The sequence below is a fragment of the Castanea sativa genome, chromosome 6 (genome assembly GCF_040712315.1).
Source record: "Castanea sativa cultivar Marrone di Chiusa Pesio chromosome 6, ASM4071231v1".
In the NCBI taxonomy this organism is placed as follows: domain Eukaryota; kingdom Viridiplantae; phylum Streptophyta; class Magnoliopsida; order Fagales; family Fagaceae; genus Castanea; species Castanea sativa.
In genome coordinates this window covers 23,856,413-23,873,779 of record NC_134018.1, presented here as the reverse complement: position 1 = coordinate 23,873,779, position 17,367 = coordinate 23,856,413, and the positions used below count along the sequence as shown (strand labels likewise).

The following is a 17,367-nucleotide window of genomic DNA, read 5'->3' as shown; positions in this document are numbered from 1 at the left end:
CAACACCCACCATAGGCCTCCCCACCACAACCAACCACTGTTACAAACCCATCACCATAACCCACAACCCACCATTGTTACAAACCCACTACCATAACCCACAACCCACTAATGTTACAAAAAACAACCTAAATGCAAAACAAAACCAAAATCAGCACAACCACATGTAACAAACATAAACCGAGCAAACCACAATACTATCGGCCAAAACCATCACTTCAAAATACCAAACCTACAAAACTACAATCCAATTTCTCAAACCAAATCCAATCCCCAAAATCAACCATAAACAATCCAAACAAATAAGGGGATTCAAATCTTAGTGAGATCGAGCAAGTTTCGGTGAAGGCAGGTTGCTTGGCGAGTGCATCGGCAGAGGCGAAGCAAGATGCTTGGCGAGTGGAGGAGGCGAGCTCTGGCGAGTGGAAGAGGCAAGCTCTGGCGAGCGGTTGATGTGAGTTGCTGGTGAGTGGTAGAGGCGAGTTGCAGGTGGAGAGATCATTGTGGCGGATTGTGAGAGGTTGAGATAAATAGAGAGAGGAGAGAGAAGGGTTGAGAGAAAAGAGAGGTATATGGTTGAGAGAGAAAAAAAAAAGAGATAAAATTGATGAGAGGAGAGATAAAAATAATAAAAAATTAATTTTTTCATATACCATTCTTGACTGTACCGTTCCAAAGTTGGAACGTTACTGTTTACTTATGCCAAATGTTTTGGTATTTAAAACACCTTATGTGAGAGAATTTTTGGTGTTTAGTGGGACAAATGCCAAATATTTGGCATTTTAAACACCTCACGAGAATACTCTAACGGCTTGGGAGAAGAAAGAAAGAAAAGCATATGAGTTGGCGCGTGGAAGAAGGTCAGAATAGAGCTAAATGCGGCCCAAACCAGTGACACGTCTCTCAAAACAACGCTAATAACTCTGCAATCTTTCTTTTGGTCATTTGATTTGAAACCGAACAAACCAACTAATAAATAAAGAGTCCGATAAAAAGAAAGAAAGAAAGGAAGAAAAATGGGAATTGTGAGCATGAGAAGAAGAATCTCACTCTCAGACTCAGTAGGTTGGGATTGGAAATCAAAGGTGAGTCAGAGAGGCATCGTAACGAGTTGCAGAGCGGTGGTGCTGCCTCGGTTCGGTGGGCCGGAGGTGCTGGAGGTCCGGCCCAATGTGGAAGTACCCGATCTCAAGCCCAATGAGGTCCTCGTTCGCGCTCGTGCTGTCTCCGTTAACCCACTCGATACCAGAGTCAGTCACCTCTCTTTTTCTTTTCTCTTCTCTCTAAATCTAATATTAATATGTTATTAGCTTTTATGCTATTACTAGCTATAATTTAATTTCTCCAAAATTTTGTTCTTTACATTTATCTTATTCCTACAAAACCCAGTTTGTGACGGTAATTATGAATATGACATAATTTCTACTTTTATCACTTAGACTGCATAATTTGTGATAAATTATTGATTGTTAATGTGTGAGTGTAAGTTGGAAACATGGTTTAAACCCAGAACCTCTTGCTTTGATACTGTCATAAATTATCAATTGTCCAAAAGCTTAATTTGTTAGGAAATGGTGTGGCTGTAATAAAAAAAAATTGATATTGCAATTAGAGTGATTTTTTTTTTTTGGTGGGCATTCAAATAAATATTGGTGGTTGAATGACAACTGAGCTATATAAAACTTTTTGCGCACACATTCTCCTAAATTCTAAAAAGGATATGACTTTGCTACTGTGGATGGTTGTATCGACTTACTTTTTATAACTAATCTATTAGCCATTTAAATTTTGGAGGTGGTATGATGTCGTACGGAGGACTTTATTGATCCTCCTTAATGTTCATCCATAGCCAAAAAGAGGCAGTCTTATAGTCACTGGAAAAACATTAGCATATGTTCTATTATGAAAAATCACATAAACTTCGAGCTCGGCCTTTAAAAAGAAAATTTCTTTTGTCAAGTTGGTTCTTGTGATTTTCATAAAACTTCATTTTGGTAATTTTTTTTCCCTTACACCATCTATCACGGGCACTCACCATGACCACAGCCTAACCCCCACTCATGCTCAGTAACCATCCCCCCAACTACCAAAATCATTGCAGACTATCCATGTCTACATAGACGCAAGCCTACAACTGATTGGTGTTAAAATCCGTCATCTCCCCATGAAAAAACACCAAAAAAAGTCACCAATAAAACCATTTGCCTTAAAAGAAAAGAATTGAGAGAAATTGAAGGTTGGTTAATAGGAAATAGAGATTACTTGTCTTGATGATATTTGCTAGAAATCTCTTTGCAAAATGTGGCTCTGCATGGCTTTGCATTGCAGTGACACAAGGAGGCCTTTTTCAACTTTGTCTTTCATGTGTGCCATTGCCAATTCCTTATTGTGCCCATTTTTTTGGTTATGAAATAATAAGATACTGTAAAAATGACTAAGTTTTGAAAAGATAGGGACCGACTTGACATGCAATTTATTTTAAGGATGAACTTAAAATTTGGGTAAATTTTCAAGGATGAAACACCAATTGATTAAGTTTGGCCTAATGTTTTGCTATTACGGTCTTTCTTAGAGTAACTTGGATAACTTTACACCCCTTGGAACTGCATTATGGATTAGACAACCGCTTTTGTGGTGCACCTTGTAAGAATTTTGAAAAATTGATAACCCTAACTTCTCAAGAGAACCTATATATATATATATATAGAGAGAGAGAGAGAGAGAGAGAGAGAGAGAGAGAGAGAGATGTTCAAGTTATACGTGGTGTTACTTTAAAAGAGTTACACCTTTTCTACACCATTGATTTCTATTAGAGTCAACGGTGAAAAAACACTAATGGTTGTATCATCATTATCCTAAAAATTAGTGATTAATTGCATTAATTCTCTGTAGTATTCATAAAAAATAATAAAAAATATAAAAAAATCCCTCTAGCCTCTGATAGGCATTGCTGTTGCTTGGAAGGCAATTGCTGCTGTTGAGAGTGCTTGTAGTGAGTGAGTGATTGCTGAGTGAGATGGTGAGTGAGTTAGTTGTTAGTTACTAGCTGAGGGAGTTATAGAAGTTAACAGTTAGTGCTGAGTTGGATTGGCTAGTTGTCAGTTTAGTTAGTTATGCCAGGCTGTCAGTTAGTTAACTAGTGCAAGGGTGCTTATATTGAGGGGAATATCAATTGTACAATTCATATAAGGAATAAGACAACTCCATTCTTGTTATTCTCTCTCCCTCATTATCTTGTTATCCTCTGCTCCTTCCCTTCTTCTTAGTTTTCTTGGATTCTTCTTCCAATTCCTATTGAAATTGTTGGTTCTTATCAATATGTTACAAATCCACGGGTAAAACTCACTCTTGAAAACCGGCTTACAAGGGGAGAGTGCCCAAGAGCTTATAAACACATGGTTAAACTTACACTTAACCAATGTGGGACACTAGGATCATAACATACCACGATGGCTCACTCTAGCGACATTGATCCGTTGTTAGCCCTTTCTCTTTTTGGTGGCTCCACTCAACTATCAATAATTTTAATCCAGCCTCTAGGTCGCCCCTTTCGGGATCCAATCACAAAGCTGTAACTCATTTGATCTCATACTCAATGAGCTACACCCGATTAATTAGGGTGATGATTGACTCTGATACCAAATGTACCCATGGGTAGAACTCACCCTTGAAAACCGGCTTACAAGGGAAGGGTGCCCAAGAGCTTATAAACACATAGTTAAGCTTACACTTAATGAATGTGGAACACTTGGATCATAATAACCTCATCATCGTTTTCTTCATATGTCTCTCTTTTAAATTTTTTTCTTGAATCTTCGTCTCTCTCATAAGCTGCTTCCATCCACCAAGTCTCTCTCACACCAATTTTGGGTTCAAATCTGACTTGCTTGACAAAATTTGGGACGGTGAAAAGGGGGTAAGTAGTGGTGGTGATGGCACCGATGGCAAGAAAGCAGAGAGGGAAGTTTTTATTGATGCCCAGGCAGAGTAAGCCTTGAGAGATGAGTTCTGGAACAAGAATTGACCATGGAGAGATTGGGGTCTTTTGGTTGTTGATACTACTCGTGGTGCACAGAGGACAGAAAGATAGTGAAGGACAGAAAAACTGAAAAACTTTACAACTAGCGAAGTTTACCAAACTAAAAATTTCCACTATTGTAACACCTTTTATAAATGTTTCTTAACTTAATGTCACACTCTGCAATTTGTCATGCTTCAATTGTATTTTCAAATTAACCTCAAAAAGATACTTAGTGATTAACTGCATTAACCTCAACAGTTTCATTCGAGGTACTGACAATAGCATTTTCAAATTGAATCCATATCTCAGCCTTGTTTATAAGGCCATAAATCTTCCCAAGGATGCTTATTGTATATTCATATTGTATCTCTCATAGTTGTGGGCCTTTGACCAGGAAAGACCTTAAGATAGGTACCAGCTGCTATTTTTATTTTTGCAAGAGAGAGAGAGACGATGGTGGTAAGAAGCCATTTGTGCTTATGAGAGAGAGATGAAGCTTCAGGAAAAGAGAGAGAGATGACGGTGACGTCAATGAGAGTAGAAAAGGTGTGAAGTGTGTAAGTTTTTTAAAGATACACTAGGTGTAACTTGGACCCATCTTATATATAATAAATAGAGGAAACTAAATTTAACTAGTTGATGTCGTCATCTTTCTTATTTGCTCATAATATCGGTAATTTATGTATTGCAAACTTGCTAGTTTCTGTTTTCTAAATTGTTGCGGTTCTAATATTGTGATTGCAGCCTCATAGCGTAATATTTTCTTTTGATAAGTAGTGGACCCACATTAACCTATCAAAAAAAAAAAAAAAAAAAAATACTGGACCCACGACCTAAGGATGTCTCTTGGGAATTTTCCCACTACAGTCCTTTTCTCTACCAACTGAGCTATGGTTGGTTCCAATATCATAATATATACATATGTATATATAAATGTATTTGTATTTATATGCATAAATACATACACAGGCATTGCCTCCTAAAGCAGAGGATACTAGGTTGAATCACCCTCCCCCCCCCCCCCCCCAACGCTAGGGCCAAAACTTATGGGAAAAGAAAAACGTACAAATGCATTCATGGAAAATTGATCCAGGTGATTAATTACCTGAATTGGCAAACCAGTTAAGCTGACCCCCATTGTGCCACATAACAGGCAAAGTATTGTATCTTGCTCATGTACCATATGTGTACCAGTAACATTGGTCTTTCCTGTAGTGCCATGGGGCAAAGGCCAAACCCAATGCGTTCTTCAGCTGGCTTCATTTGCTGTTGAGTGGGAAACTGGCACTAGCAGCTTGGCAAAGTAATTTCTGTCAAGCATGCCACAAGATTAACTGCAGTTGGAGAGCTATTTTCCAAACTTGACTAGCGTACCTAAAAGTGTTGGGAACTTCTACTGTTATTGGGTAAACTTAAACAGGAGAAGAATATTATAAAAAATATCTAGCATTAACTTTGAAGGTTATTTAATGGACTGTTGTCTGTTTCAATTAACTAAAATGCCTGCCAATTTTATACTCTTGGAATTAGGATAAGATTTATCACTGCGACCCCTTTACATGCACAAAATATAGATTAACTTTGTACAACACTTAAGCATTTCAATCTATTTCCGCCGAATTTTCTTTCACTTTGTGCTTAAACACTTCGCAATGCATTGGATTTAGTAACATTGGTCTTTCCTGTAGTGCCATGGGGCAAAGGCCAAGCCCAATGCATTCTTTGGTTGGCTTCATTTTCTGTTGAGCGGGAAACTGGCACTTGCAGCTTGGCAAAGTAATGTCTGTCAAGTATGCCACAACATTAACTGCAGTTGGAGAGCTATTTTCCAAACTTGACTAACGTACCTAAAAGTGTTGGGAACTTCTACTGTTATTTGGGTAAACTTAAACCGGAGAAGAATATTATAAAAAATATCTAGCATTAACTTTGAAAGTTATTAATGGACTGTTGTCTGTTTTAAGTAACTAAAATGCCTGCCAATTTTATACTCTTGGAATTAGGATAAAATTTATCACTGTGACCCCTTTACGTGCACAAAATTAACTTTGTACAACACTTGAACATTTCAGTCTATTTCCACTGACATTTCTTCACTTTGTGCTTAAACACTTCGCAATGCATTGGATTTAGTACATATTGAATGATTTAGATTTTAATGTTTTCAGATGCGATCAGGCTATGGTCGTTCAATATTTGAACCACTTCTACCTCTCATATTGGGTCGTGATATTAGTGGTGAAGTTGCAGCACTTGGAGCTTCTGTTCGGTCTCTGATTGTTGGGCAAGAAGTTTTTGGTGCATTGCATCCAACTGCTATTAGGGGTACTTATGCTGATTATGCAATTCTTTCCGAAGATGAGCTTGCTCCAAAACCTGTAGCGGTTACACATGTGGTAAATATTAGAGTGTTTTTGTGTTTTTAGCTGCAGAATTATTAATCAAAATTGGTATACGGTGTCCTTTTGACCAAATTATTGAAATCTTATGTCTTAAGATTCACTGGCTATTGGCTTGGGCAGTCAAGGGACACAAGGAAAAAAAGAAGTTAAAATTACAAAAAGTTTACTTTTGCACATTAGATAAAAAAAGAGCAATATTTTGAATTATGAGAGTTAACTTTATTTTTTACTTTTTGGTGCCAATGAGGTCTAGCTTAAGTGGCACCGCCGCCCCCCTTTTTATAAGTTCTAACTTCTAAGGGTGGGTGTGGTCATGGGTTCAAGAGCCATTGGTGTGTGTGGAATTTACCAATAGAGACTGATTCAATGACTTCAAATTTCTTACTCCCAAGCCCATGCTGAATTGGTTCACAAACCTTCTTCTGATTAACAAGGTGGAATTTAAATTTGTTTCCTATGCCACCTCATAGAAAATCCATCTGCAACTTCTCAATATGCATAGAAATGTTGAAGGGATAGGAAAAAGGGTAGGGATGTTGACAAACTCAAAAGAGTGCTCTTTATTAAAGTGAGCCTACCTCCTTGAGAAAAATAGAATTTCTTCCACCCCACTAATTTTTTTTCCATCTTCTCAAGAATAGGATTTCAAATTTCTCTAGATTTGAATATAGATCCCAAAGGCAGCCCCAAGTACTTCAAAAGGTAGATTGGAAACCTTGCACCTAGAACCTGAGCTAAGGCCTCTTCAGAATGGTTGTTGCAAAAACTGCAGTTGCTTCTTCCACACCTTGGTTTAGCATGTCTTTCGATCCTTTCATGTTGAAACCTTTTAAGCAGTTGTAATAGAACTGATGAAACAATTTCTATAGTGGGCCAGATTTTCATTTTGGGTATCCCATGTGATGTGCCTCAGCTCTCAATATATGATCTATTACTTAATTGTGAAATATTGAACTTTGTATAATTCCTGTTGACTTCAGAGATTGACCAGACTTATTATTTTTGTGCTCCTAGGAGGCGAGTGCCATTCCTTTTGCTGCACTGACGGCATGGCGTGCTATAAAAAGCACTGCTAGGATAAGTGAGGGGTATGGTCTGCTTTTATAAAAAAAATTCTGTTTTTGCCATGTATTAACTAGCAGCTTATTTTATCAAGTTGTATTAACAATAAGTTGCTTTGATGGTCATTAGATGTTTTGTTTTGTTTTTGTTTTTTTTTTCCATAGTCTGAAGGCATAAAGCTGTATATTGGAGTATTCACCAATTACCACAGGCACACACTGGCCAAAAGCTGAGAAGACAGTATTTAAGAAATTTGCAATGATCATTTTACAATGAAAGACATCTGATTGTTCTTTAGCCACTTGTCAGAATGTAGCTTCATTGAGTTGATTGTTTCAATATGGACCTGCATATATAACAAGTATTCTTCTAGCCTCTGTCTCCCCCCCCCCCCCCCCCCCCCCCCTCCCCCTCTCATCTGAGATACCAGATTTGAGTTTTGAATTTTGAAGACTTTATTGTGGTTGAGGATTTCATGGGATACTGAAAAGGATATTTTTGGGATGAAATTGTGGCTTGATTAGGACTCTCCTTATTAATGTAGACCTTGAAGCCTATAAAAAAGAGGCTCAGATTATAGTTTGGGGCAATGCATTTTAAATAAAAAATTTCCGGTGGTATTTCCAAGCACACTTAGGTGGTTAGACCTTGGTTTTCAAGTGGCTCCAGATGGTGAAGCCTAGGGTTATGTTTTTTCCTTTTCCGTATCAGACTTGTTATAGCAAGGGATCATGTCATGGTTTGAATTAGCCCCAAGTGGTTTCCCTCCAAAACCGTTAGGAAACTACAGGCTTGTAATGTTGGACCATTCATGGTGCTAAAGTGAAATGGACCAATTGTGTATGTCATTGATATCCCACTTGACTATGACTATGGTATTAGGATTACCTTTAATCTCAATGATTTTGTTGCTTACAAAGGTCAGACTCATACTAGATTACCTTTTCTGATAAACTTCCCCTGATCCAATGACCAATCATATCCCTCATCCCTTGCCACTAGACTATCCACTGGTACATAAAGAATCCTTTGATGCTATTTTAGATGAGCAACTTGTTTTCACTGGGAATGGAGGCATTCAATTTCTTTTGGTTCGATGGCAAGGATGACCAGGGGACGGTGTCCACAGGAATGCCCAACTTCTGGGGTCAGCTTTCCTCATGATTGAAGACTAGCCAAGGGAAAGCTTGGACTGTTATTGGATCACCAAGTAGGATCTGCAGTAGCTTGATCCTGGCCTATTGGAGCACTACCATCGTTGCTTGGATGGTGGAGAATTGTTTGACACTCATTGACTTGCTACAGGATCACCTAGAGCCTTACTTGACAGGGTTGAGTCTCAATCTCTCATGCCTAACACCATTTATATTAAAATTTATTACTTCATTTTTAATTTTGAATTTGGACTTTATTGTGTTTGAGGATTTTATGGGATGTGATTGTGGCTTGAGTAGGACTCTCCTTATTGATAAATCCTTGATGCCTATTAAGAAGAGGCTCCAGCAATAGTTTGAGGCCGTGCAATAGAGTACAATGTTTTATGAATTAAGAGTTTCTCTACAGTTTGGTGGTGATTCCAAGCTCCTTTAGCTAGTGAAACCTAGGGTTTTGGGTAGCTTTAGGTGGTGAATTCTAGTGTTGTTCTGTTTTCCTTTTCTTTCTTCTCCTTGCAATCCTACGCTGCATCACCACCTTAAACTACTAATTATGCAAATAGTCAATAATAATTTGTATATTCACCCCACCATCCAAAATTTGTTAATTGGTGGGCTAGTTGGGCAGTAAGGTGTACTAATATTTCAAAATTAACTATTTATTTCTCATTAGTTTACAATGTTCACCACCATTAGCCTACTAATTTGTCAATTTTAACACTGATTTTAAATAATGGGATGCTCATTGTAAATATTATTGAAAGGGTGTTCATGGAAAAAATTTGTAGTATAGGATGTACATCGCAAATGACCCTGTTGTTTTGGGTGGATTGCTGCATTTAACCTGCATTTTTATTTTGAAAGCAATTTGTATTAGCTTCAGTTATGCTTTTACATGAACTCTAAACATGAGGATGGGATGTATGATGTTTTAACGACCCTTGAAAATTACCATTTGTTCTTTATGGTGCATTGTCATCATTCTGTATTCCCCCATGATTGCGTCCTCATCTACTCTTCACAGGCAAAGACTATTAGTAATTGGTGGTGGTGGAGCAGTAGGTTTTGCTGCAATTCAGCTTTCGGTTGCTGCAGGCTGCCATGTTACAACTACTTGTGGAAGTCAAAGCATAGATCGATTATTGGCAGCTGGTGCTGAGCAGGCGGTTGACTACACTGCTGAGGTCTTTTTTTAGCTTGCTTCATCCCATATGCAAGCTGTTTGAAATTTGGACAACTTATGTAGATAGTTGATTTGATTTGAACTATTTGCTGGGGACCAAGTCTGAGATACAATGTTCTATTTACAGGACCTTGAATTGGCAATAAAGGGAAATTTTGATGCTGTTTTGGACACCATTGGTGTACCAGAGACAGAAAGAGTAGGCATCAATCTTTTGAAGAGAGGTGGACATTATATGACACTTCAGGTTTGAAATATTGCCTGGTTTTCTTAAAGAAATTTTTAGATGCTTCTTTCCTGAATGCTGCCACATAAACATTTAAGGTTTTAGCTCCTTTCGTTGTAGGGTGAGGCTGCTTCATTGACTGATAGGTATGGGCTAGCTGTTGGGCTTCCGTTAGCGACAGCTGTTTTACTGAAGAAACAAATTCAATACCGTTGTTCTCATGGGATAGGTAAAAAGTAATTTGTTGCATATCATTTTTAGCAGAATATATATATATATATATATATATATATATATATATATATATATATATTGACATTAGAAGTGACATATATTTTAATTTAAAAGTTAATGTTTCTCCTTCTGAGTAGCTTGCTTATACTAATTATTTTTTCTACTGATAAATTACGCACACTTGGTGGGTCTTGAACCCACAACCTCAACCTCCATCCCATTATTATGGGAAGAGGAAGCACCAGTTGAGCTATAGCTCATTGGTGGCTTGCTTATACTTTTGATCAATTAACAAATCCAAATGCCAAATAACATCAAGTAAAGGGCAATAAAAGGGGGAAGTTAAAAGGATAGTAAGTCATTCACAAAATATCGTAATTCTTGCACTCCCATTACTTGGTATATAGTTATTGTGCCTAGTTGATGATCTGATGTGACATGCATCTCTAATTTGGTGAACAATAAATACGAAACATATTTTGAAGCTTATGAAAAGATCTGGGAATCAATGTAAACCAATAAGTATAAATTACCATATATTCACAAGTCGGAGGATTAATCTTTAGGAGTGGCTTCATCCTTTGACACACTAGAGCCCTAGTTTAGTACATCTTTTGTGGGTATGTGCGTGAAAAATAAACTTACTCTAATTGGGTTGTTAAATTCTGTCAGAAGAACAAGCTTCCGCTAAAGAAATCTTTTGGAGTTTAAATAGAAATTCATTAAATATCTCAATTGAGGAATGCTACAACTTCATTATTATCCTTGATTATACTCCACTCTAGATGAGGGAGTTTAGGTATCCACTCTCTAATTATCCTTCATGCATGTTCGTGTGTGACTGTGTTGGAAATTATAAACTTTGACTCTAATTGGGTTGCTAAATTTTATTTGAAGAATGGGCTTTTGCTGAAGAACGTTTTTGGAGTTATAAAAAGAAATTCATTAAATTTGGGATAAGACTTCCTACCAATCACCTATCCTGTACGTCATAGAAATGGAAGCTTTGTATATTGGGTATGACCTTTTTTGTTATATATTACAATGGAGGGAACGGTACAACTCTAGTGTCACCTTGATGACGCTCCCTGCCAAATGAGGGAATCTATGCATCCACTCTCTTTTATCCTCCATGTGTGGTGTGATATCTAAAACTGTATTTAGTTCTTTGTTAAAACACTTGTCTAATTTCCAGAATGACATTTTGAAAAATTCTGATGTCATCTTTCATGGGATCTGCCCCTAATCCTGTCATTGACAATTTCTAATGTCTATTTAGCTCTCCTTATTGTCTATACGGCCTCTGTGCATATAAAACTATGTGTTTCAAATGTTATATTTCTAACTTTATTTTGTCATTAAAAAAAAGTTCGTACCCAATCAACAAAACTCTCACTTTTGCAAGGTTTAAGAGAAGTCATGGTAGACAACTTTACTCCCAATAGTTTTTAAAGAGGCTGATTTACGGACTTGAACCTATGTCCTATCACTTTTAGGGCCCGTTTGGATGAAGGGGGGAGTAGAGTAGAGTTGACTTTAGTAGGCTAATTTTAGGCCAAATCTACTCTACTTTACCCCCCTCAATCCAAACGGACCATTAGTAAAAGGCACTAACATTATGAATTAGTCTTTAATAAAATTATTTTTACAAATAATAAAAAAATCTAGCATGATTAGATGTATATCTTTCAAGGCGTTTGAAAGGCTAGATTGTGACATTTTTTAAAAGCTTGCGGGGAATTCTGTGATTACCCTTAGGAATCTAATGGCCTGTGTGGATGGAGGGAGAGTAGAGGGGAGTAGAGTACTCTACTCTACTCCCTCTCATTTCCCCTTAATCCAAACGGACCATAAAGAATGCTCAAGAATAATCAGTACTGAAGGGTAGACAGAAGGATGCTATATTGAATACTATTCTAAGCAGGAATTTATAGATAATGTTCTCTCTGGTCCTGAAGTTACTTCAATGTTGAGTTTTGCACTAGCTGAGAGTGAAATTTGATGTTTTGACTTACAAAATATTAGTATCAGGTGGTATTTTCCTCCAAAATTTGTTTTTCATTATTTAATATCCCTTTTTGTGTCGATGTCTGCATTGTCGAAGGTAGTAAGTTTTCTGCGTAAAAATAATATAAATGAATTGTGGAGAGACGATAGATCACTTACTTCTTCATTGTGAGGTGGCCTATCGGTTATGGAGCTTTATTTTTATAACTTTTGGCTTGGCTTGGGTTATGCCTAGATCGATTCCAGACTTACTTTTTGGATGGTGGAATTGGTGGGGGAAGCATTCGTCTCAGATCTGGAATTTAGTCCCGTTGTGCATCCTATGGTGTATTTGGAAGGAGCGGAATTTGAGGACTTTTGAGGATTTGGATAACTTTAGTGATCAGTTGCTTGCTTCTTTTAGTGGAACTCTTTTTCATTGGTCTCGAGCGTGGGGACTCACGTCTAGTGATTAGGGCCCTTCTTTTCTTTGCTCCCTTTTCCTATTGTAATTTCTTTGTTGTTTGGTTTTCTCTCTTGTTTCTCTTTGTTTTCTTCTTCTTGAATTTTCTGGGTTGCTCTGTGTTTTTTAGGCATAGAGTAGCCTTTCGTATATATATCATTTTTACTTATCAAAAAATATATATATATAAATGAAATATCTCCAATTTTTTTTTTTTTTTTACGGTGCAGAATATTGTTGGACATTCATGAGGGCTGATTCAGAAGGCCTAGATGAGATCCGCAACCTCACTGAAGCTGGAAAGCTGAAAATACCTGTGGAGAAAACATTTCCCATCGTACAGGTGAGAGAGGCTCACGAGGCTAAAGACAAGAGGTACATTCACGGTAAAATAGTGCTGGAACTTGACTGAAGAATTTTCCATGATTTCTTATTGACTGGAATCTTCTTCACTAAAGTACGATTCCATTCAACATTCATTTAGGTTCGTGGATACTGCATTATAGGTCCTTCCTGTAAAATAAATTCTTGGATTTTGTATAGGAGTTCAAAATTTTGTGGGCGGAAACTTTCATATGCGGTTGCCAATCTGTAAATGTCTAAGAATGCTCCATTCTGCGAAATATTTATTATCTTATTCCGTAATAGTCCGTATTTCCAACTTTTAGGTTTCATTGGGATTTGAAGAATTAAAATCAAAAGTTTCAACAATGCAGACATTTTTTTAGGTTTCATTGGGATTTGATGTGGTTTATTTTTATTTTTAATAATGTTAACTAAATTTTTTTAATATTATTTTTAGAAGCCATATAAGGATCATGTATTCATGGGTGTCACAATACATATCGTTTGCTACGTAGACATTTTCCATTAGTGACTTAACTGTAGGACAAAATTGATAGTTAGTTGAAAATAACATGGACTAAACTAACTGCTACAAAAATCTAGGGATCAAATTGAATGCAACCCCAAAATATAGAAACCAAAATGATATTTTTGTCTTAAAAATAATTAAGGTTGTCAAAATCGGGATCCTACGTAGGGTCGTGGGAAGTAGGTAAGATCGTGGATCGTAGGATCGGATCGTGGATCTTAAGATCCTACCTATTTTCAGATTTTAAGTAAAAAACCTATAGATAGTGACTTTGTATGTTATATAATCACTTGAAATATGAATCCATCCATTTAAAAAAAAAATTGTATCACAAAATGTAATTTGCACGCACTACATCGTTCTTATGTCATTCTAACAAAACAAAATATATTTAACTTTTGACATAATGTATCTAAAAAGTTCAGTACATGTTTAATTAGCAACTAAGTACCAAAATATTATCTACACATGGAAAATGTTTTCCAAATTCTAAGTTTTAAATCCAAATAAGTTAGGCCAGTTAGTATATAAAAACTAGCTAATTACAAATTTACAATATGTAATCCAAAAGAGAATTCTCAATCTAAGTAAACTAGCTAATTACAAATATGAAATCCAAAAGAGCATTCCAATTCTAAGGTTCTTCTAATCTAATCACTGTCATTGTCATATCCTATTTCATCATCTATATCCTTCTTAGTATCAACATCCATGGCGTAATCATCGAAATCCCTAACTCTCTCAAATCCAGGTGGGGGCCCATCACTATCATCATCATTAGAACCATCATCATTTCATGATATTCATCACTAACATCATGAACTAAAACACTTTTTCCTTTGGCAGTAACTCTTGAAACCTCATCATCACCTAACATTGATAACCAAAATATACAAATTTTTTTTATAAGTAAAATATACAAATATAAACTAGTGATTAGTGGTCACACATTCAAACCATACATAGGTAACTTGTATAAATAGTAGCTATAAAGGAAGGCTTTAAAGTTATAAATTAATACCTTTATTGTCTTCATCAAAATCTGCACTATCATCTTCTGAACCTACACAATCTGCTGCTAACCACTCATTATCAGAAGACAAATTCTCCAAACCAATTTCTTCTTTTGTACTCAATGGTTTAGCTCTTTTCTCTTTTATTTTCAAGTTGTACATAACGAAGACCCAATCATTCTTTTTTTTTTTTTTTTTCCTGGTGTAAGCGATTTCTCCTTTTTGAATGTATCTATAGTTGTAACAATTTTAATTGAGAATTCTCAAACAGAGGGGAGGGGGGAAGAAACAAACTTTTAACTAAGAAAGAAAATGGAAAATCATCTTGTCATAATATAACAAAGTCATTTGGTCTTACCATTTCAAACGCACTCCAATTTCTTTCACAACCAGATGAGCTACATGTTAAGCTCAATATTCTTATAGCAAATTTTTTCAATTCAGGACAATCATCTCCATATGAGTCCCACCACTCAGCCGATACATATATGAATTATAATATCTTAGTCTTAAGAATATAATCTACAATTAATAAAGATGAATTTAAATGTAAAAAAAAAAAAAATGAAAAAAAAAATTGTTACCTGGATGTTTAGTATTTCTGGCTAGTATGGCAGCTTCAATACCAAAGAGTCCCTTTGCTTGTTTGAATTTTTCAAGTTGGGCATCTATCTTTTTCCTATCACTAACTTCTGGAACTATTTGTTGAAGACACATATACAGTCCTAATTTAATATCTGAACCTAGATCAAAAGAAGGATCATAATGAATAGAAGGGTTCAAATAGTATTCCGCAGCATGCAAAGGCCTAAGAAGTTGCATTTCCCATCGATCATCAATAATATCCCATATCTCTTTGTAACTACAATTTAAAACAGTGGATATTATATTAAAAAATACAATGACTATATATTTAATAAGCTAATGAATTAAAAACAAACGTAAATTTAAGGAAGATATAAAGAGAATGGTTACCTCTTTTGAACATTATTGAAATTTTTCTGCATTTCTTCTTTTGTCTTTTCCATTTCTAGATAAATGAATCTCATTGGAGGTGTATCAAAGTCAACCATGCGAAGTACCTTTAAAAGGGGTATTGCAGCCTTTAAGCATTTGACAACAAGTCGCCAAAGGCCGTTGTTATCCATAACTATGGCATGAATTCTTTTCCCTTCTTTTGTTTTTGCAAATTTACTACACCTCCATTGTTCTAAAGAAAACATTGTCATCAATTCTCCTTTGAACTCATTAAGGCATGACAATGTCAAATATGATATTGCAAATCTAGTGGCAGCAGGTCTAATTAATTCCCTCCCTTTAGTGAAATCCCTCAACCAATTTAAAAGCATAGCTCTAGAATATATGTATGTTGTAATCTTCTTCCCCTTTGCAATTGTGTACTTATGGTCCTTAATCTTTTTTTCAAAATCCTCAAGCATCAAATCCAAGCAATGGGCAGCACATGGAGTCCAAAACAAGCACTTTCTCTTCTGCATCAACATCTCTCCAGCTAGTTTGTAGTTTGCAGCATTGTCAGTCACCAATTGCACAACATTCTCCTCTCCAACCCTATCCACAACTTCATCTAACATTTGACAAACTTTTTCAGTTGTTTTAGATATGTCAGATGTGTCTATAGAGTATATGAAAATGGTTCCTTTGGGACTATTCACCAAAAAATTATAGATGGATCTCCTTTTCTTATCAGACCAGCCTTCAGACATAATTGAACAACTTGTTTTTTTTTTTTCCCCATTCAACCTTATATTCTTCAAGCATTTGTTGTGTAAAATCTACCTCTTTCTTCAAGCATGTCTCCCTAATCTCATGATAGGAAGGAGGCTTGAGGCCAATTCCAAATCTTGAAATCATTTCAATCATTCGTAGAAACTCCGGATTTTTGACACAATTAAAAGGGATGGCACTAGTGTAGAAGAATCTAGCAATTTGTTGGATCACTATATCACGTTCTCCTTTTTTAACATACGATTCATTGTTAATTGCTTCTTTTTTTTTTTGTAACAAACTTATCCAAGGAGGAGCCTATGTGTTTGCCCCTCCCTTTTGATGAATGTAGTTGTTGTACTTCAACTAATTCATTATCACTGCCATCATCCTCTTCTTCTATAGTATATCACCTCTAAATAAAAGTGAACATTTTGGAATACTAAGGGATTATTCTTACTGGTAGTATCTTTTTAAGTGTTCTATGTTCCATGGACGAGGTAGTTCCTGGCCGTCTAAAGTCTTCAGGTAGTATGATCATTCTCTAGAGTGGCGAATGACTTGGTAGGGTCTTTCCCATGCTGGGTCTAACTTCCCTTGGGACGAGTCCTTTGTTGCCTGCAAGACTTTCCTAAGGACGAGATCACCAACGTTGAATCTTCTCACCTTCACCCTCTTATTGTAGTATTTGGCCATTGCTCCCCTATACTTTTCCTTCCATTTCGTAACTTCATCTCTCACCTCGTTGATTAGATCCAAATTATTTTTGAGTTCTTGGTGATTCCTCTGCTCTTTGAACGCTTTGATCCGGATATTCATCAATCCTATTTCCACTGGTATGACGGCTTCAGTTCCAAATGTCAATTTGAATGGTGTTTCTCTTGTTGGCACTCTTGTGGTCGTCTTGTATGCCTATAGAACGTTAGACAGCTCTTCTGGCCATACACCCTTTGCCCCCTTAAGCCGAGTTTTGATAATTTTGAGCAGCCTTCTATTTGTCGCTTCAGTTTGACCATTAGCTTAT

The 17,367-nt window shown here is 36.4% G+C and overlaps 1 protein-coding gene and 1 pseudogene across 1 annotated transcript; one reads left to right on the top strand and one right to left on the bottom strand.

Annotated features, from left to right (window-relative positions):
• Positions 1 to 814: 814 nt before the first annotated feature.
• On the top strand, positions 815 to 13,465 carry LOC142637998 (uncharacterized). The gene is made up of 7 exons (XM_075811984.1): positions 815 to 1,250; positions 6,190 to 6,417; positions 7,438 to 7,511; positions 9,664 to 9,823; positions 9,950 to 10,069; positions 10,169 to 10,277; positions 12,962 to 13,465. The coding sequence occupies exons 1-7, from the start codon at positions 1,017 to 1,019 to the stop codon at positions 13,141 to 13,143; spliced, it is 1,107 nt and encodes a 368-aa protein (XP_075668099.1). The 5' UTR covers positions 815 to 1,016; the 3' UTR covers positions 13,144 to 13,465.
• Positions 13,466 to 14,290: 825 nt separating this feature from the next.
• Positions 14,291 to 16,499, bottom strand: LOC142639682 (uncharacterized; annotated as a pseudogene).
• Positions 16,500 to 17,367: the final 868 nt, after the last annotated feature.

Bases quoted from the DNA above. Each gene is read 5' to 3' on its own strand.
- LOC142637998 (XM_075811984.1), top strand. From the start codon at position 1,017: ATGGGAATTGTGAGCATGAGAAGAAGAATCTCACTCTCAGACTCAGTA. The intron at 1,251-6,189 runs GTCAGTCACCTC...TAATGTTTTCAG, and splicing joins TTAACCCACTCGATACCAGA to ATGCGATCAGGCTATGGTCG. The intron at 9,824-9,949 runs GTCTTTTTTTAG...TTCTATTTACAG, and splicing joins CGGTTGACTACACTGCTGAG to GACCTTGAATTGGCAATAAA.